At 40.8% G+C, this 23,161-nt stretch overlaps 1 protein-coding gene across 1 annotated transcript in view; it reads left to right on the forward strand.

Annotated features, from left to right (window-relative positions):
• Window positions 1-23,161, forward strand: part of GRHL2 (grainyhead like transcription factor 2) — an 82,872-nt gene that overhangs the window by 34,609 nt on the left and 25,102 nt on the right. Inside the window, exons 5-9 of the mRNA XM_009638313.1 lie at window positions 187-571; window positions 3,974-4,026; window positions 7,400-7,556; window positions 10,048-10,159; window positions 15,920-16,014. Of these exons, the coding sequence (XP_009636608.1) occupies window positions 187-571; window positions 3,974-4,026; window positions 7,400-7,556; window positions 10,048-10,159; window positions 15,920-16,014 (802 nt within the window). The remainder of the gene's footprint in view (window positions 1-186; window positions 572-3,973; window positions 4,027-7,399; window positions 7,557-10,047; window positions 10,160-15,919; window positions 16,015-23,161) is intronic.

A 23,161-nucleotide genomic window follows, 5' to 3' on the forward strand; every position in this document is an offset into this window, starting at 1 on the left:
CCTATTCAAGAGCTCTGGTTACCTCACAATGTCCTTTGCCTAGTATTTGTTAATGTACTACTTCTTATGGCAATGGCTTATCAGAGTTGAAAGATCTTTCCTGCCATCTAAGAACATTAAGCTATTTAAGGAGGAGATTTACTCTTATCAGGACAGTTCATAATGTTTTTTGGTTTTGTCTCACAGAAATTGTCTTAATACCACGGAAGCTCAGAGTAATTTAAGTGGGGGAGAGAACCGCGTGCAAGTCCTGAAGACAGTGCCAGTTAATCTTTCCTTGAACCAAGATCCTTTGGAGTCGACTAAAAGGGAATACACTACAAACGTGTCTGGGAGCTCAACGCCCATCACAGGGACTGGAGTGACTGTGGTTAAAGTAGAGGAGTTCACCCCTGTTTTTATGACCCCGCAAGCACACTATGCAAGAGGAGAAAATGAGGAGCACCGAGGGGTTATCTTTGAACCATATGAAGTGTCCAACATTGCTCCCCACACAAATTATCTCAAAGATGACCAGCGCAGCACTCCTGACAGTACATACAGTGACACCTTCAAAGATGGAGGAACAGAAGTAAGTTTTTCATGTCAAATTAGCATCTAAGAACTCAATAAAAAGCTGTAAACAAGATAAGGAGATTTGAGCTCTCCACAAGAGCCATTAGAAGAACAGTGATGGTTGTTTCAAGAAATTCACCTCTGCTTCTTGCCATGTTCCTGTCAGTCTGTGCTCTGGTTATAGGGGAGCATCATAAGGCATTTCAGGAGACAGTTTTAAAGTTGTTTATTGGAAACTCTGAGAATAATAGATACTGATCTTTTGTCTTCTGGGATATTGTGTCAAATAGAGGATAGTTGCCATTCTGAAAGAAGATCTGTTTTCCATTAACAAGATCTGCCTTCAGACCTATTCATAACAGTAGGAAATAGCAGCCACTTTGTAACTGGGAAATTCTTAATGCTCTGCTGAAAGTGCAAATGAGCAGTGTCAGCCTCTGCTATTAGATAAACCCAAGTAATTTATTTGGAAGCTGTCTGTTGCACGAAGCTTTACTCTGCAACATGGGCAAGTGAGAAAAAGTGGTAGAATTGGGTGACTAGAGGGGGATGGAGAAGTTAACAGGCAGGGAAAGACTCAGGTGCATGCATATGTAGGGAATGAGGAAACCTGAGACAAGGAGCTACCATGAACTATTTTACATGCAAAATAATTATACAGTCATCTTTAATATGGTGAGTACCCTCTGCTGCTTTTGCCAGCTGCACGACAAGCAAACAAGCCAGAAACGTAGAAAGGTACAAATTATTTAAAGCTGACAGTACCTCTGCAAATAGAGATACTAGGTGGTAGAACTCTCCTTGGATTTTTCTCCTCTAACTCTATGAAACTGTAAATGTAACAAAAGTACAAGGCAAGCTGCATTAAGTCTGAGTTACTCTGACTGAATATATAAGAAGTTTACCATGTGTTTGTGTATGTGTATTATAGAAAAGCAAATTGTTTCCACACAAGCATCATAGATCAGGACTGGAGGTGAAATCCTTTTTCAGATGCAGAACACATTTAGGTCAACTAAATGAATAATAAATGAAGAAATCTAGCTTGGCATTGAAAAATCAGTAAGATCAAACCTTGGATTAGAAACACTGCTCTGCATTATCAAATCACATCATTTCAGCTATTTTTCATTGTTACCAGTAAATGGCTCTTTATGTAGAGTCCAGTGGTACCGTCTCCATGGCTTTCCCCAGGGTGCTGTAGCTGAGCGATTCCATTACGTTGGTTTGTTCTGGGATGCTCTGCTGACAGCTATCCAAACTGCCAGTCTGCGCTGTGCAAAGTGCTGTTGAATGTGCAAAGTTGTTTAACTTGGAGGTAAAAAGGGAATTTACATCTGTATGTTGGCCTTGCATCCCAAACACCATGTTATGGTAATTTTTGTTACAGTGGTAATATTTTGTTACATGTTTTTTAAAATGATTGGTTAATAACAAGGTGTGATACTTGTCATCTAGGCTTTCTCTGCAGTCAGTATGGAAAGAGGCAGCTGAAATCTGATTGCCAGAAGTGAGTGGAATCGTTTGCCAGATGCACTCACCCCTCTCCATCTTCACCTCCCCTATTAACTGTACAGGGAGGCTGAACAGCTAACTGTAACTAGGTCCCCATCTGTAGCTGTTAGGTGAGATGTGTGCCACTGTTAGTGGCCTTCTAGCCCCAAATGCTCACATGCTTGTGGCACAGGAGCAGGAAGAGCTTTCCCACCCTGCTGCAGCCTCACTCAACACAGCATGTCCCTTGTTTTTTTCTGAACTACCCCAATCCTGGGATGTGCTTCAACCTTGCGGTGCCCTGACAGGTTCTCCAGCCATGTGCTGTTGTGTAGGGACAGCTGTATGAAGCAGGTGTGGGGAGAGCATAAAGTGAAATGTCAAAACATACCAAAAGACAGCTAAATTAGTGTTTAAAGTAGGAATACAGTTGTTACCAGTTTTCCTATTCACTTGGTGAGAATGGCTGGGTTTGGCTGCAGTAGATTTGCTCTGGTACCTGTTCAATTTTTAAACACATTATGAATACATATTTGGAAATTGTTTCAAAATGTTTATTGAGTGACTTAGTTCTGTTATACTGAAGGAGCGACGAGTTTTTATACGTCTTTGTGGTAGTGGACACTTCGGTCAATCACTTGTTATGTTCTTCGGATACAATTTTAACAATTATATATATACACCTTTCTCATCTCTTTCATATTCTTATTTAGCTGTGATGAATTTATTAGTCCTTATTGTATAAACAGAATTTTTGAGAATAGGTAAGTAAATGGAATGTTCTGGACAATGACAACCTCTACCGTTCATATAAAATGTGACCAGCATGTTAATATGGGACAATCTTTATTGTAGAACCGCTCAGATGTTAGATTTCTTAGAGTATTTAGCTTATCTATTCTACTGCTCATGGATCCTTGACTTTTGATCTTCAGGAAATATTCCCAACCGCTACATAAAACCTTTGTACTTAACTAGTATCTGACTGGATAGTTGTTGTGGCACAGTTAAGCATAAGGTAAAATTAAAAACTGTTTTAAAAATTTCCTGACTTGACACTTCTGAAAACAAACCAGCTTTTAATTGTTAACTGGTGATCAGAAAAGACAGAAAAGAAATGCTGGAGATTAAATGTGGTGATCCATCAGTGAATCAGAGAGAAATCAGCAAAAACATGTTTCAGGAAAAAGGCAAGGCTTACAGTAAGGCTTACAAAGTAGAGTACGAACGGGCTCGTTTGCTCAGGAAGATAGAGTACAAATACTTGCTTAGTCTTTGCAAAAATATTTCATTTTTTTTTAGAATTCCACCTCTTGATATAATTTTTTTTTGATAGATGTGTTTTCATTTTTTAAAGAGTGACTGTAGGTCTCCTTCCACCTGGTAGAGTGTGCATTTTGCTCAAACAGAATCTTATACTGAAGGTAAAATACTTTTTCAGCCTGTGTCACCACGCCTATTCAAAATAGACAGTACAACAATCTAAATTTTTGTCAGCATTTCATGGTAGGCCTTAAGGTCAGCTGACCACGCATGTATTTTTAAATAAAGCAAAACAAACCAAAAAGTGAAGTCTCTGGGAAAATTATGATTTCATTTGAAAATCTACTTGTCTTTGAGATGGGGTACATTTTTACAGGCTTGTTTTAGAATATGTTAATGTGTAGCCAAGGAGTTTAATAAGGCAGAAGATGTTTTTCAGCTACATTCCTGTAGCAATTAGGTTATGAAAAACTCCAAAAGCTTGACATAAATGAATTATCTCTGTCAATTCTAGTGTAAAGACCATGTTGGTTTTAGAGATTTTGAGTTTTAAATGGTTGTTGGTTTCTTCTGAGGGGTCCTTAAGTAAACATAATTCTAGTTTTGGTAGTATTTGCATTTTGATTGTATCAAACTGTATTTAATTGTTTTTATTTTTCAGAAGTATCGCAGTGTGTCAGTGGGGGCTGAAGAATATATTTACGAACAAACAAGGTATGGCATAAGCCTTGAAATGTGTTGACTGGTATCATGTAGGAATGTATTGAGGATAGGCTGCCTGTGTCCATTTCTCACCCTCCCTTTCATCACTCTGGGGCACCTGCAGAGCTCCCTTGATGCTGCCCGCAGCACTCTCCCCTTCTCCTGTGCGTATTAACTTTCAAATCTGACCAGTTTATATCTTCATCTATTATCTTCCACCAGCATTGTTTTAAGTTAGTAACTCTCTGAAGCCTCTGGAGATATACGAAAGTATTAAGAGAGGTCCCCCAGGTAACAGGGTACAACTTTGACAGCCAGGTCATGGAAAGTCTTCCTCACCTTTCGGGATGGCAGGATGTACAAATCAGATGTCCAGGATGGTTGAACTGGCTCCACCAACTTTATGGAATTCCTATCTTTATTTTTCCCTTCTGTTTTTTCTAGTTATCCCTAGTAGGTTTTCTGGGAAACCCTCTGTCTTTTTACACTGCTTGTTGTGGTACTTCATGTTTGTCTATAAAATAATATAAATTAAGTATCTATTACAAACTGTCCAAAAAAACCTAAGAATTCCCAAAAGTTTTTTAAAAAGTTTCAAAAACTGATGTTTGAAAGGAGTAGTGTCCTCCCTGCTAAGCACAGAAAAATGCATGTGTAGAATGGCCAAACACTGCAGGGTCACTTAACTAATAAAGACTGCGATCAGTAAAATTTATAAGCTGATGCTTCATTTCATGCTTGTGAATAGTTCTGTTTATATCTGAGAGATTACTCTCACTTTAGAAACAGGAACATGCCTACATATTTTCCTGGAGTAGGCATATGATTGCTTCTGTAGTGAAGGCTCCTTACAGCTTAATCTTCTTTCTGAGGTACGTTAAAACAATCATTAACTGCAGTGAGCTCAGAACAGTCATTATACAGGCAGTACATATGAAACAGATATTTAGCAAAGACTGCTCACTTACTACACTGAATATTTATAAAATTGAATCGTGAAGCATTGGCATTGCTAACAATTCTCAGACATTAAGTCTTTCATGCTATGGCCCAGGTCCACATTAGGACAAAACCTTCAAATGCACATTAAGAAAAATGAAATGCAGTTTCCTTGGGAGTTACCAGGAAGTGATAGGTGCTCAGAAATGAAAGCTTCAGATTGAAAAAAAGAAGGGGTGAACATGAAACTAATTGGAAGACTGATAGAGGATCCCTTACTGACTACATGGGGCTTTAGTTAAGACTCATGGTGAGATTCAGAATGGTATTATAATCATTTGAGTGACTGCAGTAAGTTTTAAGGGTAATAGTAATCCTCCTGCTATGGGGCACGCTTTGATTGCCAGCTGGGAACAAGAAGAGAATTCCCAAGTGGTACCACACAGAGATTGTAAAATTGGCCAGGTGCAGTGTGTCTAGGATTTACATTTTTTGATATCTTTCTGAAACATACAGAATGCCAGGGAACAGAAGACCAGACCGTGGCAGACTGTAGGCAGCTCTGTTAAGACACTGTGCGTCTGACTTTGGTTCATCCTAAGCAGCAGTCTGGCAGTGCATAACCTGCAGTCCCTATGCGTGACACTGAATCAGAGGATGTGCCCCCACCGCTAATGGGCAGTCACTCCACAGGACAAGCATATGCAGCGGGATGGATGCTGGGTCCACAACACCAGTGGTTCTGTTCTTCCACTCTGCTCAGACAGGGCCGTTCCACTTGCCAGTGTCAACAGAGCCTCTGTTCCCCTTGCACACAGGACAGGGGGACTCAGGCAGTGCACTCTATGGTGGGCGGCAGCAAGGGGGACCACCGTCCCCTTGATCCTGCCTTTCTACTGTGCGTGAGAGCCTTCGTGGTGGCAGCGACTGCATCTTTGGGAAGTGCTGGTACTGCTGTCAGTGGGTCGGATAGGTATAGGCTAGTGTTCACCTTTTACTTTAGTTTTGTTTTGATTTGTAATTTTTAAGCAACTAGAAAAATGACTGGATTTCCATTTACAAGCTAAGAAACACTTAGAAAATGGCTTTATTTGATTGAATGATTGTTACTAAACTAAATAATTGATATTAAACTGTCTGAAACTTCTTCCTTTGGATGGAAAGACAGTGGATCAAGTTATTTTCTTTCTTCTACCTTCTCTTCAAGTGAGGATTTAAATATTATTATTCATGCATTTTAGAGATTTTTTTTTTCCCATTGGCTAGTTAAAAATGTTTTTGTCTTCCCCGTATTTCCATATTGCTATGGCAGTGTTATGATGATCCAGAGTATTTGCTTGACCTTTGCATGACCTGCTTGAAAGTTAAGGATACACTGTTGTTTTGGACCAACATATTCACCCTTTTAGTTCTACTCCAGCACTGCCTACTTTGCTGAATTAGGACCTTTGTGAAAATGCTTCCTGTGTATCTCCAATTTGTGAGGACATCCTGCAAGTGACTCCTTGCATTAAACTTCCTGTGGTGACCAAATGCAGTTTGAAGAGAAGATTTATTCTGCAAAGTTAACATTATTTTTCATTTAAGAGAATGTGAGGATTATTGTTCAAGCCCGTTATTGGAGGAGGCAGCTGGAAGAGGCTCTGTGAGGATTGTGTTCAGCTAACAGTTCACTAGTTAATGGAGCTTTAACTTTTCATGGCTTGAGAACTGCTTTAAAAGTGGAAAGTCCTCCTGTGAAGGAGGATCTTTTCTAAAATCTTACTTCCAACACAAGAGCAAACTCTCTTTTTCTCTAATTTTTGTCTTTTTCTGAGGGAGGTTACTTGATTGCAGATACAACTAAGTGTAGGTACTTTGTTCTGTCTGATTAATTTTTGAAAAAAAGGCTTGTAAAAACCTTGATTGCATATTGTCTTTAAACAAATGAACCTACTGTCCCTTCTGGTTGTATTCCTTCTCTGCCCTGTACAAAAGTAGCAGTTGGACTTTCCATTCTCTGTGTCCATCTCTTGCTACAAGTTTTATTCTGGGGTTTTTGTTTGTTTGTTTAATTTCTCTTTCTGTGACACTTCTAAGTCTAAATGTCCATGGAGGTAGCTGATTTTCTGCAAATCATACTGAATTCCCTCCTGTTATTTGACACTTTCACTGTGGGGTATGTAGTTTTGTACTTCATGATGGTCCTTCTCAGAGAAAGTAATGATGTAGACTTTGCTCCAAGAGACTTACAGTCCAGATAGTTTTACACTTGATTGCCAGATCTGATGAACTTGAAAGAAGAAAATTGCATTTTTAAGTATCTGTGTATTCCTTTTCCTGGAATTTTATTATTAGCTTCTTATGCCTTGCTTATACAATGCATGAAATACGTAAGAAACAAAGGGATGAAGAGAAAAGGAGAAAGTGATATGTATTTTGTTGGTTTGTCTCCCTGTCTTTTCAGCAGCACTTTTCAGTATACGCTAGAAGCTACCAAATCTCTGCGTCAAAAGCAAGGGGAGGGGCCCATGACCTACTTGAACAAAGGACAATTCTATGCCATCACCCTGAGCGAGACGGGTGACAACAAATGTTTCCGGCATCCCATCAGCAAAGTCAGGGTATAGTCCAATTTCTTTCTTAAGATGGGAATGCAACTCTGCAGATAAATGTAGTTGTGGTTGGCTGTTTTTTCTTTTTCTTTTTTTTTTCTTTTTTTTCTTGTGGGAGAGGATAGAGCAAGCTTGCTCTTATGCCCAGTGTAATGGTGGGAGAGTAATTTTGATGGTGGTCTCAAGTATTTTCGAAGTGTGATCTTATGAATTAATTTTATATATATATGCCTCAGTTTATGGTTTGGCAGAATGGTAATTGTGCAGATATTGCACTTGACACTGGTGAACTTATTGCCATGATTAAAAAAAAAAGTTAGAGAACTGCTACATCTACTGCGTTAAGTCCATCTTCACTCACCTGTGCATTTCAGCAGCTGCTTTCCAGTGCATTTCAGATAAAATGTGACATAAATTTTAAATCATTTATATCATATAAGTATGAGCTTTCAATTGATATTCACCCAGTAGTATGACAAAACGGGTGATTTGCATCTTCGATTCCAGGGGCAGAATTGGAGCTTGGGTATTCAGTAACATCTGCCTAGTGAACGGGCCTCCTGATTTCCCTGGTAATATTTTTGAGTAAGCAAACCCTAATCCAGTAACCTTGGAATGAACAATGAGCCTCAGAGTTGCTGCCCTGCAAATTTCACCCTGAAGCTGGAAGGGCTGCATATGTATGAGGCTGCAAAACTGTTTCCACCCAAATAAATGAAGTACTGTAAAAATGTTATGACTTTAGTAGAAGGAACCAATGAAAGTCAATGTGAGCAGTGAAGCAGACCACCACCTATATGTTTCTGTCATATGTGAAGTGTAGAGAGACTCTTCTTAAAGAGAAGCAATGATTTGTAAAGCTGAATAGCAGTTAATTTTTAGCCTGGTTTCCTAAGGACATGAGGCTGATGATGGCATTTTGTTGTTGGCTGAAGCTGATATAAGACCTCTCTGCTGCAAGACTTCTCTGCTGCTGAGAAGTCTCTCTCCCTGCCAGCCACCCGTTCCTTCCCCCTTTGCGGTGCCAGCTCTAGCACTTGTACAGCTGAAACAGGAGTCAGGAGCTCACTGGTCTGGCTGAAAACCAGTCCTCATAAGTCTCATTCATTGCACAGCCACATGAGTTTTGAAGCTGTGGCAGCAGAAGGGTGGAAATTGTAAAGGAGAGATGAGACCATTTCTTTTGGAGGATATACAGTTTACAGAAGATTGTGAAACCACACGCAACTTTCACGATCATGTTCTGTTTGCTAGGCCCTCAGTCAAGCGACTGTTGAATTTATTGCCAATTCCATCCAAACCTGGCAGAGGGGCAAGAGGTTCTGAAGATATTAAACTTCTACAAGTTCCATGTAAATGGTTCATAGAGGAATAAGATTAATACTGTCCTCAGTGGAAAAGATACAGTCTGCACTGCCAATTCTGGTTAGTGCATCAGCTGGCCAGCCAGTATACCTGTTGGCCAGCCACTGCGCACATGCATAACTCGGGACTCATCCATGGCATGCTTTGTGCCCATGCAGTAGCTGGACATGGAAGACGCAGCAGTGATGTTTGGCTTTTCTAGGTGGAATGGAGAAGGTCACAGAACTTGTGAAGAGTTGACTGTGTGTGTGGATATAGATCACAAATCAATGGTGATCCAGCTCCTTGGCTTATGAAACAACTTGATAGTATTTTTTATGAGCTTGGTGACTCAGGGTTAAAGGAAGAATGGGAACAAAAGAAGATATTTAAAAGTGAATTTTTTGTTGTCTGTGATTTCTTTTCACTTCAGTTTACCTAGTATAAGCATTCTTCCATTGTTTTGTGCTTTTTGTTTTGCTTGCCTACAGCAGGGCTTTTTTAAAAAGCCTTTATTACTCATGTGAAGTTTTGCATAAAGTTTCAATCTGATTCCTTTGAATCATACAGTTTAACAAAGGGAATTCAGAACTTAAGTTGAAAAGCTCAGCAAAACTCAGTAAATAGTCAAACTGAGTTTGTCATTAAATACAAGTATGCAAGATCCCTGCTACCGAGAAAGATATTTGGACTATGTATGGCAAAACCAAAAAATGTCCTGCCTTTAGCAGCGAGCCTGAACTCCATGACGTTACACTGTAAAAGGATGCCTTGTTATCTTCCAAAGTGACACTGAACTCCAACACTTAGACTGGACTTGGATCAGAACTGGAATTGGGGATACTCTGGCTTCAGAATGACTACTTTTTGCTTAAGGGAGCTTGAACTTCTTAAATCTAAGAATATGATTACATTTTATTTGGACTATCAAGAACATAATCCTAGGCCCTGCATTATTTTAAAACTACATTTCTTCTGCCCTGAGTCTTTAAGTGCAATATTGGACTGGAATATAAATCAGCAGTCTTCTACAACCAAATTGCTGGGGGAGGGCAGTGGCTGGACCAGCATTAGAAGCATATGGGAGATTTTAATTTTTGTCTTTCTGACTGTTAATTATGTTAACTAATGCAACTTGTACTGTTGATTTTCTTAGAGCGTGGTCATGGTTGTTTTCAGTGAGGATAAAAACAGAGACGAACAGCTGAAATACTGGAAATACTGGCATTCTCGGCAGCACACAGCTAAACAGAGGGTCCTCGACATTGGTGAGTGTAAGAGGATCTCCAGATCTTTCAGGGAAGATTGCAGAATATGGAAAGCTCTGGTGCCTTGCACAGGGATATGGTGGGATGTTTTTGCAGTGGCTGCAAGGCTTGCACCACAGTTTTTAGCAGCGGCTTGTCCCTGCTAGAACTGGGCTATGGGGTCTATGAGGCAGGATGGAGATCATGCAGAAGGAATGGTCCTCTAGTCACAAAGAAGAGCTGCCCCTTGCATGAGTATTTAATGGTGCTTCACCTTCTGCTGCTGAGAAGTCGAGGTCTGCATCTCCTCAGGAGTGGCAGAGTGTTTGTTTCCTTTAGTTTTTCAAAGGCTGATCCACTCTTTGATCCAGTAACAGCAGCAGCCCACATAACAGTTATGTTAGCTAATCTGATGTGTAACTGCAGCCTGAGAGTGAAGATGCAATCATTATAGTGACTGCAAAGGAGCGCACAGGACTCCTACACCCCCAGTTTTTGAGTCCTGTTGGTGTCAGGGAAAAGTGAAGGAGAAGCGAGCCCTGGTGTGCTATCCTTACAGTTCATCCCATCTAAGGTATTTACAAACCCATTTCAGCCAGAACTGCCCTATCCGCATGCTTGGGAGATTTTTAGTAGAGGAAGAACACGTACCTGCTGCCAAGGAGCCTGAAGTTGAAATCTGTGGGAGTGTCTAGACATCAAGCGCTTCTCCCCTCCCACATGCAGTTTACACACGCAGCCATCTGCAGCAGATTCCGGTTAAAGGAGTCGGCAAGACCAAAGCAGAGAAAGTCTATCTTGTTTTGACCGCCTGAGGGAACCAAACCATTGAATGGCAGGAATGAGAGGGGGCAGAGATGAGGGGGAAAAAAAAGCAGGGTTACTTGGAGGGAGCACTGCAAGACTTCAGGGGTGATTGAACTGGGTGATCAGGGCATCAGTCCCTAAGTGGACCTACTTATGCAGTGCCTTTCCACTTCCAAATGCTGCAGCCTCTACTGAGGCCAGCATTATTTAAAGTCAAGTCTATTTGGTCAAAACAGCTCTTCCTGAATCTCCTCTCTGCCTCTTGTCTTATCATCATAATTCTGGCTGAACTTTTTTTACCTTTTTTTTTTTTTTTTCTTTTTTTTTTTTCTTTTTGTCCTTTGGGGTAGTGAAGGCAGTAAAACCTCCACCCCGGACCAAATGACGCCTATCATGACACATTAAAAGAGCAAGTATGCCACGTCACAACTGTTTCTGAAGGCTGCCTCATTTTTTTGTGCTAGTCCCTACAAGCTTGCAGTGCTAATGCTCATACCTTTGAAGGTATGTGCTGAGGAGCTCGTTCCACTGCAGTGCCAACACCCTCCGACTCCACCACACTCGTGGTGTACCAGCACATTTCAGTCCCCTTACCCAAACAAGTCAGCTTATGATGCGTATTCTATAAAATAGTGCCCTGCAAAACAGGGCTGTGCATGAGCTGTGTGTTTATCTGTGTTAAAGTGAATGTCTTTTATGTTTCCATTAGTTTGAGATGAAATAGGTCTGTGCTGACTTTTGAGGCACTCTGGCGCGTATTCTTTATTTGGACTGCAAACATGAGCAAAGCCTGGTGTAGTAAGACTTACTGATATAGCACTCTGTCAGATGTAAGAACTATAAGAGCAGGGCATTTTCAGAAGAAAGACTTAGATGTTACTCAGTAGTGTTTTCTTGAGAACAACTGAAATACGGCCTTAGCTCTTTCCAAGTACAGTGTTTCTAAAGTACATTTCATTTTCTTTGGGACTTACAATGTGGATATTGGGCTTACTAGGGCAGAATGACTTCCAACTACATTTCCCATACAAGCATCAAGCTCCATTTAGCAAAATCTTCCAACTTTATCATCAGATGATTTAACTGAGCAACTTCATCCAAATTTGAAGTTGGCCCTGCTTTGAGCGGGAGTAGGGTAGGAGTTGAACCAGGTAACTTCCAAGGGTCTCTTCCAAGCTAAGTTATTGTGTGGCTCTATGAAGATTTCCCTTTACTTTAAAAATTCAGATCCTTGAAGGACTCCTGTGAAGGGATACTGAGTTAGTGTACAGGCCCTGTGTAGTTAACAAAGAGAATTAGGTGTCTATGAGGGAGATTAGCAAGTGACAGGATACGGCATGGAGGGCCATTTAAACAGGCAGCGAGAAAAGCTTGCTAAGATAGGGGTATGTATCAGATTTGTCCCAACTTCAGGGGATGGTCTGGCAATCTGCTTTTAGCCCCACTTCTCTTTTATTTTGGATTTCACTCCAACTATCAACAGTATATAAAGGGTTAATCATGTATTAATCTCCTTTAAAACTATCTGTGAACCGTGATAAATCTATGTGTCCATAGCTGTTTATAATCATTAATATTATTTTAACTTAATGTTTGTTTATGTTTAATACCCGTGAATCCTTTTTAATTATTTATGAATGCACTTTTAATCTAAAGCATGACTTGGTCCTTAATGGGCAGAGAATCAAATGAATTTGGCATGTACTCATTCTGGGGTCCAGCTATTCAGTCCTCAGATAGAGGTGATGACTCTGCTTGTGCTGCTTTCCCTGGTGGCACAGGTCTGTCTGCCTGCCTTCTGGCCTGCAGTTACATTCTGGAGATCAGAGGAAATAGAGTGCCTTGTTCCCTCACTCCAGACGTGCAGGGGTCACTGCTTTAATTTGTTTTGTGTACTGACTGGTGCACCTCCTGGGAGGAAGGGTGGATGAATGGATTAGATGCAGTATGGGGTCCGAAGTTGCATTGATATTAATAGGATAAGCAGGTACTTGCATGTAAGCAAGTCCCTAGTGCCTAAGGAATAAACCTGAGGACTTGACACTTATTAAGCAAGAAGTAAAGGTGTTTTCAGAACAGGCTGTGTGCTGTTATGGATTTTTCTGAAGAAGGAGGGAGGCACTTGAACTGTTTTTAGCAGGAGTGAGGGGAAAAAAAAAAGCTGACTTTTCCACAATGCTGTGCTGTGACATTGGATCACTAGCTTTTTGTTTTAAAATAATGTCAAATAAAGAATACAACACTAGATTGCAGCGAATATCGATTATTTAGAATCAGTACCATAATTTGACAAACACTGGAACAGGTTCAAACATGGACATAAAGAGTGTGGAAGCTTTAGGTAGGGGTTATTTGTGCTCCAGAGTCTTGCCCATATTTTTTTACAGGATATTTTGTATCATTTATGTGCGCAATACAAAAACTACTACAATGGTATATAATACACGCAAAGGATTAGTACTTAATGTTGAAATTTGCCATTGTTTAATATGCAGTTTACTAAACAAAAAAGGAAATAATTCCTGTAGAGCCGTTCTCTTGCATATTGAAGAACCCCAATTTTCTATTTCTGGTAACTCACAGCAGCAGAAGAGGAAAAATTGTAGTCACACTAACAACTTTCAAGTATCCTTGGATGTAAATGCTTTCTTAATCTACTGAGGATCCTTCTTTAATTATCTGTAAATTGAGGGGAATAGGATGCACTTCTGCTTTTAAACAGCATGTCACACAGACACTCTGTGAGATTTGTGTATGGCAATTAAGGAAGCGAAGGCATGTGTTGGGAGAAGGGAAGGGGTGGTGGGATGTGAGGTTCTGACAGCCTTTTAGGAGAAGAAAACATGTGTCTTTACAAGACATCTTGTTCATGTCTTTCCAAAGTGCACCTACACAGCACGCCCATATGCAACACTCAGTTTCATGAGGCACTTTCTGGTGAATCATAAATTTAAGGGGTGGGTGGATGTGTGCACATGCATATTAAACTACTTATGTGTCTTCTAATTCCTCTCATTTGCATTCCTACACTGAATTTAGATAACGAAGCCAATGACTTCAGTTAGAAAGGAGATCTGAGTTCATGGTGGGAATGAAAAGCCTGCTTGCCCTCTCAAACACCATGTTCACTTGCTGCATCACCAGATATCTTGTGCTGTTCCTATAGTCAGAACAGTGAATTTTTACTGTATCCAAAATCATTCATGTATCCCAGGCACACAATTTCACTTGCCTAGTGAAGTGCCAGCATGTCTGCGTTTCAGATGAGAGAAAAGTGTACTGATTGCATGTCTCAAATGTTAAATAATTCTCCTTGCAGCAATGGTTTTGTTATAAATTATTTTATAACAGTTATTACCTGCAAATTAATTTTTAGAGTCCAATAGTTTATTTTTAGAAAGGCAAAGGAAATGAATATTGAAACCATTTGGGTGTCTCATTTATAGAATATAAAAACATCCTCTTTCTATAACTGATTACAAAGCTAAGAATCAGCGCGCTTCTGAAGCGCAGATTTGGGCAAACATAGATCAAGATTGCTGCATGATGTAATCTCAACCCTCTGGCACTGAGTCCAATTACAGCCCTTACAACCCTGGAGGGATTCTAAGGAAATGCGTGTGTCCCAGAGAGAGTTAATGTATTTGTGTGAAGAATCTGGAAGTTCCTTTAATCAAGTGGGTATTACCCCTTACAAACCTGGTCTTTCTCTTAATCTATCATCTAAAATAAGAGTGTGTTAAAATGGCTGGCAAAGGCAGAGAAAAAAGGGGGCTTGTTCCTCTTTTTGATTATAAAGACGACCTGGAAGTTGTCTGTCTTACATGTTTTTCCACCCTTGCTGTTTTGGGGGAGGGGGGTTGGGTCATCTTTGGAATTTGGACTTCCTCCCTCTTGCTTTGCATTCCTTCTGAAATACTAGCTTATTGATAATTTTAACAGCCCTCTGAAAAGAAGTGAAAAGAGGGTGCAGATTTTGTAGTCAGACAATTTAAAAATACGTTATGGTTTTTTGCTATTCTAGTATTATACACACTTTGGAGAAGGGGTCTTTGTGGGTTTTTTCTTTGTTTTGTGGGTTTTGTTTTGTTTCTTTTTTTTTTTTTAAATACAGATCCAGCATCCAGTGCAGTAATTCTGTGGAAGGTTGAAACGGCTGGGCAAGAAATGTACACTACTGATTATTTCCTCTAATGATAGCTCTTAGCCTTTTAGAAAGCTTCTTTAGGATTTACCATAGTGTCATTTATTTATGTCAAGGTTTGAACAGTCCCTTTAAGTGTTTCATAGAATGTTTTGGGTTGGAAGGGACCCCTAGAGGTCACCCAGTCCAACCCCCCTGCAGGAGCAGGGACACCGCTAACCAGATCAGGTTGCTCACAGCCCCGTCCAACCTGGCCTTGAATGCTTCCAGGGATGGGGCCTCCACCACCTCTCTGGGCAACCTGTTCCAGTGTTTCACCACCCTCATTGTAAAGAATTTCTTCCTTCTATCTAGTCTAAACCTACCCTGGTTTAGTTTAAAACCATTACCCCTTGTCCTGTCACAGCTGGCCCTACTTTAGATTTTCCCCATCTTTCCTATAGGCCCCCTTTAGGTATTGAAAGGCTGTAATCAGGTCTCCCCACAGCCTTCTCTTCTCCAGGCTGGTTTCAATAGCTTTTAGTTAGTTTTCCAGTTTTGGCTATTCCTTGGCCAAGCTAATGAATGCACCCACTCATTCCCACTGATTTCTTTTTGAGAGCAAGCAATATTTTGCAAGAACATTAGCTAGTGATGCACTATGCATAAGACTCAAGCTGCAGCATATTACCTCTTTGCAATTAAGCTTATTAATAATTCAACATAAACAATACAGGAGATAGTTTTGATGCATTAGACAACCCAGCTGAAAAAGCAAACTTACTACAAATTGTAAAGAGAAAGTTCAAACATTTTTCATGAGTCTTTTGTTTGTTTATTATTTCTTACAGCTGATTACAAGGAGAGTTTTAATACCATTGGGAATATTGAAGAAATCGCATTCAATGCTGTGTCCTTTACGTGGGATGTCAATGAGGAGGCAAAGGTGAGTAACAGCCATGCAGGTGGTATTCCTTTATAAGTTCCATCCATCCTTAGTCGCTGTTCCACTTCTCTTCTTTTTAACAAATAATAAGAAGGGTAGGTGGAGGTGAGCGAGCTCAGTCTCTGTAAAGCCAGGTAAACGGTGGTCTTTTGCTGATCCCAGGGATTCTGGCCATCCGTAAAAGGCAAGATGGTATGTAACAGCTCTCGGGGTGATAATTACATTCACACATATATCACTGACAAATAGAGATGTAGTTCTGAGGAAAACCTGCAGGGCTCTCACAGTGTAGTTTCTTACTTGTGGCTTCTCAGAGATTTTCCATTTAAAATATGCCCAGCCTGAGAAACCAGAAAAGTTTTTTTACTACTTGCAAAGTCAGTGTAGGACACAAGGTGAGTATTTTCTTTCTCTAGATGATCAACTTCCTTTCTACACTATTAACATCTCCGATAATCAATGTTCTGAAAGCTAGACTATGCCTTCCCTTGTGTTCATGCCATTATTTTTTATAGTGTTGCACCGACTGTCCTTGCAATTGGGAATGCATTTCTGAGGACTGTTTTTGAGGACTGGTGCATTCTTTCTTTTTTTTTTTTTTTTAATGGTCAAGTACCATCAGACATGGGGTTTTGCATTCAGGAATGTGACTGCTACAGTGGACTTATAAACCAGGACAGCAGAACACTTTAACAAGTTTCTTATTTATAAAGCTGTCCAAAGGGTGGCAGAGCGTTTCATCTGCATGGACTAGTGTAGGAGAAATGAAAAGCTGCTGGTAATTATAAGAAGAAGATGGCCCCCGGAAAGCAAATAACAGGGGATATAGGCTGTGTGAAATGAGTAGGGGTAATGCGGGACTCTCGGGAATGTAGAAATAATAAACAGCAAACACCATTGAGCTTAGCAAACCCCTGATACTGTTTTCACATTGTATACAAAATGCCCAATATTCAAGTAGTGCTAAGGGTCTTTCAGATACAGAGACATCTTCATGCACAATTCCCCACTGCATTTCCAACAGAGCATTAGAGAGATTGCATCGCGTGAGTGAGTCCTGTGAGAGATTGCATCTGAGCATGGAGTGGTGGCATTAACACTCACTGTCCTGACTTGCTGACTGAAGGTGCCGAGGTTTGTAGTAACAGGGTTTTTCATCTCTCATGCACATTTTAAAATAACAGAGCACTAAAGAAAAGACAATAGTTCTGAAAACCACCTAGCTGTTTCAAAAGCTGGCCTTGGTAAACAGAGTTGTACTTGGCTCGGTTGCTAATGGTGCTGTATTTACTCATGTAACGATTACATTCTCACCGACACAGATATTCCCTATTACGTGATTCCATTTCAAAATACAGCGGTATGTTGTCCTCTGCAGTTACAACAGATGACCGTTGTGTGCGTGTGATCATTATGCAAGCAAATACAGGTTTAGGATCTCCAGCACAACGGACTTTCCCAAGGACCTTTACAGAAGCACTACCAGGGCTAGAGTGTGGCAGTCTTGTCTCTTCCTCCCACTGGCAGCTACCATCGCCATTGCCAGGGCTGGCAGTTCTTTAACACACCTGTATTTCTGCAGGAAGTAGTCATTAAAATGCAAGTTGGCTTATGCATATTTATTTTGGGGGGTAGTTATCAACTATATGATCTTTTAGGAGCTTGAACTGCAACTGTATTGATAAAAGTAAGAGGATTCATAACACTGTTTGGTATTGGGCTATCAAGCATAAATCAGGTTGTACCTGAAAGCTGATCACCATGCACTAAAGTGTTTCCCTCCCTGCACACGTGTACACGTACCCACATGCTTGCTCTTGTTGGAGAATTTAATACAATAACCAGCTGCACTGGGTCTGGGGATTCCCATAGGATGCTCCTGTGGTGTTTGAAAGCTGTGGACTCCAAGGCACGTCACTGAAGGCTGCTTTTTCTTCAGCAATTACCTCATTCAAGAGAGATGAAGAATTTCAGGGCCTAATTACAGACTCTCCTTTCTTAAGCTTTTTGAATGATGATCTTTAAACTGGCTCCATTGTTTCTGCTCAGTGTTGTTCTCCCTTTTCACCGCAATTTCAAGATTAAAACTCACCTCACAGGCACAAAGACCTTTCTCTTCTGAATCAGACAAAAGCAGCACAGAGCAGTTCTTTCCAGGGCCTCTGAGATGCGATGTGATGAAACGCTCTACTGGCCCAGGAAGAAATAAAGAAAACAGACCGGTCGTTGCAAGTGCACAGGGGAGTGATCTTGAAAAATCAAACAGAAGCAGCAGAAATCACCTAACCAAATATCCCTGTCTCTCCTGGGAGACCAAACCCACACCTAGGAAGACTTAACTGGAGCATCAGATTTCTCACTTTCCTATTCCACCTGGAGGGCAGGTGATTTAGAGCCAGATTTCTCCTCCCACACGCAAGCAGAGCAGTACCATCCTCCTAGAAGCCCTTGAGGATGAGGGTATAACAGTGCGGGTATGACAGCCAGAATCTGCCTGTTAACAGTGAGTCTGCTAAGGGTTTGTAAGGCAGCACCTCAGCTGGATCTTATGTGGAAAAAACAGGTATCCACATACAGGCAGAGGCCTCTCTCTATCAATCATCTCAGTGATGTGAACAACATCCTTTTCTGCTGGGGCCATTGTCTAGAGATCACTGTGGGGCTTGTGGTTCAGAGCAGGATCCAGGGAAATGAGGGGTAGGGTCTACAGCCATGTCACTCTTCCTTATCCTTCCTTGAGACAAAAATAGTGTGCAGAAGAAAGTGAAGAACACGTTTTGTACAGTCCATCTTCGTTTCTCTCCTGTGTTTACTTCTGTATATATAAATATGCAACATTTATGGGCAAGGTGATTTGGTGGCTCCCTTTGGTTGAACCTGAATGCTATGTTTGGTATTTTTAAATACCTTCATAAAAAGGTGAGGAAACAAACAACAATTAACAAGAACTGGCTGACTTTAAACATCTTCTAAGTCTTTTTTTTTTTTATGATATGCTAGAAGGTAGGTAGTTGTCTTGCTGTTGCCCTACAGAAGATTTTGCTGCAGCATCTGGGTGGTTGACAAAGTTCTAGTGGAGGCTTTGAACAGAGAGCTCAGGTTAGATGTACGTCTGCCTGCTTGCAGTCTTAGTGCTGATAGAAGTTAGTTTGCAAGAGAGATAATTAAGAATCAGAACTCTCCTGGTCAAAGGAGAGTATGTTTGTCATAAATCATAACAACTCTTTGAGATATGCCTTCTCTCCAATTAATACTTTGCTAATTTAAAATGGTTAGGATGATGTTACCTCTGAAACAACACATTAGTTGTGTATCTTTATGGAAAGTACTTTTTAACCTTAAATTCAAAGGTGTGACTTCAATGAACAGTTGCTAAAGAAAAATGTCATCTTAAAGCAGACAAAAAAAGCCTTTTGATGATGTCAAGAAATTACTGATTTCTGCAAAGCGCTGCAACTTGGACATGAGGTAAACAGACAAGTTGGCGGATATGTTATTCAGGCAGGTGCTGGCACATGCTTTTTGGTGTGTACAGTAGTTGTGCGCTGTGCAGTTGTGTACACTTGCGTGCAATCATTGTCCTGCTATATTTAACCGAAATGTAGATCTTTAATCCAAAGCACGCTGAAGCTTCTGGGAACCTTTCCAGTTATTTAATGAGTTTTGGCATAGCCTATACAGTAATAAATTGTGTTTTCAATGAGTGAGTGATTTGCAGGATTAGGTTCTTAGACATTGTGGGCCAAAGTGAGCTGTGATTCCAGTGGGCACAAACTGTGAAATCAAGCTGATGGAGCAGCACAGTCTATGAGCAGTTTGTATTGTGACAATCCCTATTTCTTTAACATTGCTAGCAATAGTTAGGACAAGCTTTGACTAGTAGAAGAATTATTTTGTTCTTAATTATTAATGTCCTTCCTAACTTAGATCAAATTTCATTTCATTAAGGAAGAAATTAGTATTTTCTCTACTCTTAAAATTTAAAGGTTGGAGGAAGATACTTTACTTGGGGGAATTAGTACCAGAAATTATGTAGGATTAGACTTGGCAACTGGTTTAATAAAGTATGCCTGTGTGTCTTTTTTAATATATATATGCCACACATGTATCTATTAAAGAAGAGGTAACCTGTGGTAGCAAATAATGTTGAAATTTCAGTGTATACAAGTGGTTCGGTAAGTATGCATCTGGGATTCAAGGCAAATGGCATTTTTATGTAGTTGCTGGGGTGTGGTGTGGGTTAAGGAAGCTTCAAAAGAGTAGTGTAAACATTTGCTGGAGACATTTGTATTGAAATAAAACAAAGGTCTTACCTTTGTATGGGATTTATAAGGTAACGGCTGGCAGGAGAAACTATAAAACCACACTTTCTTTGTATACAAGGAATGATGGGATTGATATTAGTCATTTAAGAGACAAGGCATTTAACTCTTTGTTGCTACAGTCCAGAGGGACGAACCCCTTTAAAACAGGATTTTGTACAGATTCATCAGCCCAGCATAGATTCTATTGCCGGTACTCAGTCAATTGGCTCTTTCTGTGACGATGAGAGCCAGAAATGTAAATAGTAATAAAAGGCTTATATTAGAGGTTTCATAACTGTAGACCTTTAAAGTGTGTAAACTGAGAGACTGCAGCAGGAGTCATGTTGGCTGGATTAAATGATGAAAGGGGAAATGCATTTCTGAGCCTTGCTTTCTCTTAAGGCAGGTTACTGTGTTTGTGTCTTGTACATTGCTAATTATGCTGCAGTGTTTAACAAACAGTAATTCACATAATAACAGCTACACTGTGGAGGTGCGCCTTCCCCGAAAGAGAGTGCTTTTTCTAGACATGCTCTGTAACAAACAAACGAGTTGTCATCATTAGGCCACTTTTGAAACTTTCTCAGGCACCAAATGTTTCTCCAAATTAGTTTTTCATTGCCAATGGCGTGCCTGAGCTGGAGACTAGATGGGTGGAACTCTATCATTAATTGCTCTAATCTAAGATATGCTGACATTAAAAAAAAAAGACATCACTGTAATGACAGCAGTGACTTATTCCTGATAGCAAAACGTCACTAAAATCCAGTTTGCACAGGAAAAAAAAAATTTTGTAAATTAATTCAGGTACAGCCATAGTCACATCCATTAAAATAGTTCTAAGTCAAGTGTAGACAGGGCCCTGGGGGAAAAAAAAAGCAGTGTATTTCTACTGCTGCTACTGTCATTTGTACTTAACCCTGAATTTTCTAACCATGTAACTCTACTATGCAAGAGGACAGAGCAAGGAGGATCTTAAACCTGGGTGTCTTCCAAGAGAGGTAGAGTGGGACTTCATCTTCCCGTGGCTGCCTGTGGGGTTGTTTTGCTTCTTGTCTCATTGCAAGTGGGAATACCTGCCTTACGGACAGGAGCTGCAAAGGAGAGAAAGATGCAGGTTGTAAAGGGCAAAGCAGGCTTGTGCTTGGACAGGCAGGTGAAATCATTGCTGCTCAGAGCAGGCGGCGTTCCTTGGCTGCTGGTGTGGGGAGGCAAAGGTTTCTGGTCAGAGCAGGGGCAGAGAGAAGGGACTGTCCAGGTGGTTCCCCAGGTCCTGTTCTCCACAGCAGCCTGCTGCACCACAGTGTTAAAACTGGTGCAAATCTTCAGTCATGCAAAGAAAAAAAACCCGGAAATCAACTCAAGCAACACAACTTAAGCCCTCTTCCCCTTCCCTCTGCACACCCCCCCTGCTTTCAGAATCCAAAGTCAGTGTCGTGCTTTACAGGAAAGCTAGTAGAAGATTGTGCGGAGACAGAAAATTTTCCCAAAAATAAATGATCTGTGTTAATTCAAATCCATCTATCTGCGAGGTGCAAATGATATGACAGAAAGTATAGTACACTTCATGCACATGAATGTACAGTCATTGCTCCTCAGAGAGATCCTGATGTATTACTGTGTCAGGACAAGGATATTGAATCTTACAGCATCAATCTATTATTCATGCTGAATAATCTGTTATTGCTGTATGGGGACTCTTGAAACTATAAAGTCTGTCTTCCCAGCTGCTCCTACTCTGCTCTGTGTTTCTGGAGGCAGCGGAAGAGATGACACACAGTATATGTGGTTGATTAAGGTGGGACAAGGTCTTTTTTTACTTCTCAGCTGAGTGCGCAGCAAAGGTGGTAGATGCACAAACTGCTGGGTAGATGCAAAGCCCTCACGTCCCTTCTCACATTTTAACGTAAGGTTTGGGAAATCCCTGTGCAGAAGTATGGGCTACAATATAGCAAGGCTAGATTCTGTTTTATGCCAGAGCTCATTCTGCTGCTCTGTGTTCACACACACTTTAAAGCATTGCCCTGACACTGTAGGGGTCTGAAGGCAAATGAAAATTCAGGCCGTTATATTTCAAAGGCACATGCACCCGTATCCACACTTACCTTTGGAGCTGGAGGAGCCCAAGTTGTAATTTGAAACAGAAATAACATTATCAGCTTCAAAATCAGAGTTTCACCTAGGGCCCTCCCCCACCTCCCTCTTCTCCCCGCAGTTAAAGTTCAACTATTTCATTTGTAAATGCAGCTCTCTGATACAATCAGAAGCAGAAATGGGGAGGTGCCATTAGCTCAGTCAGGCAAACAAGCTGCTCTGGCTCCGTCGTAAAAAACCTGACTGTAATGTTAACTTCTGCCATAAAGTATCCCCCCACCAGCTGTACCGGAGCCCTTCTCTAGTCTCAGCTGCTTTTCTCTTAGGGGTGTTAGTATTCTGGTCACTCAAGCCTGTTTCTTTTTTTCCCCTGCTCATGGATCCAGGTTGTGGATGCTCTCCCTTCCTGAATCCTCCCAGACCCCAGAGACCTGTTGGCCTCTTCTCTGCCTGGCAAGGTGTACGTCAGGTCTGTCTGAGACCCTGCAGATCTCTTCCTTCCTGAGTGTGCTCGCTCTGCTGGAGCAGGTTTCACACCCTCCTGCTTCAGGAAATACATACCGGCAGTTTTCTCTGTCCTTTTCCTTCGTTCACAGTTTCAGGTTTTTGTTGTGGTTCTTTTTTAAACTGAGGAAAAGTGAAAAGTAGAATCAGGTTAATAAATAATTGGCCCAAATGACTATGTAATGCACATGTTCTTCACTGGGAAGAACAGTTGGATTTTTAATCTAGTCTTATTTCTCAAGTTT

Source organism: Egretta garzetta, unplaced genomic scaffold, assembly GCF_000687185.1.
Source record: "Egretta garzetta isolate BGI_Z169 unplaced genomic scaffold, ASM68718v1 scaffold154, whole genome shotgun sequence".
Classification (NCBI taxonomy): Eukaryota; Metazoa; Chordata; class Aves; order Pelecaniformes; family Ardeidae; genus Egretta; species Egretta garzetta.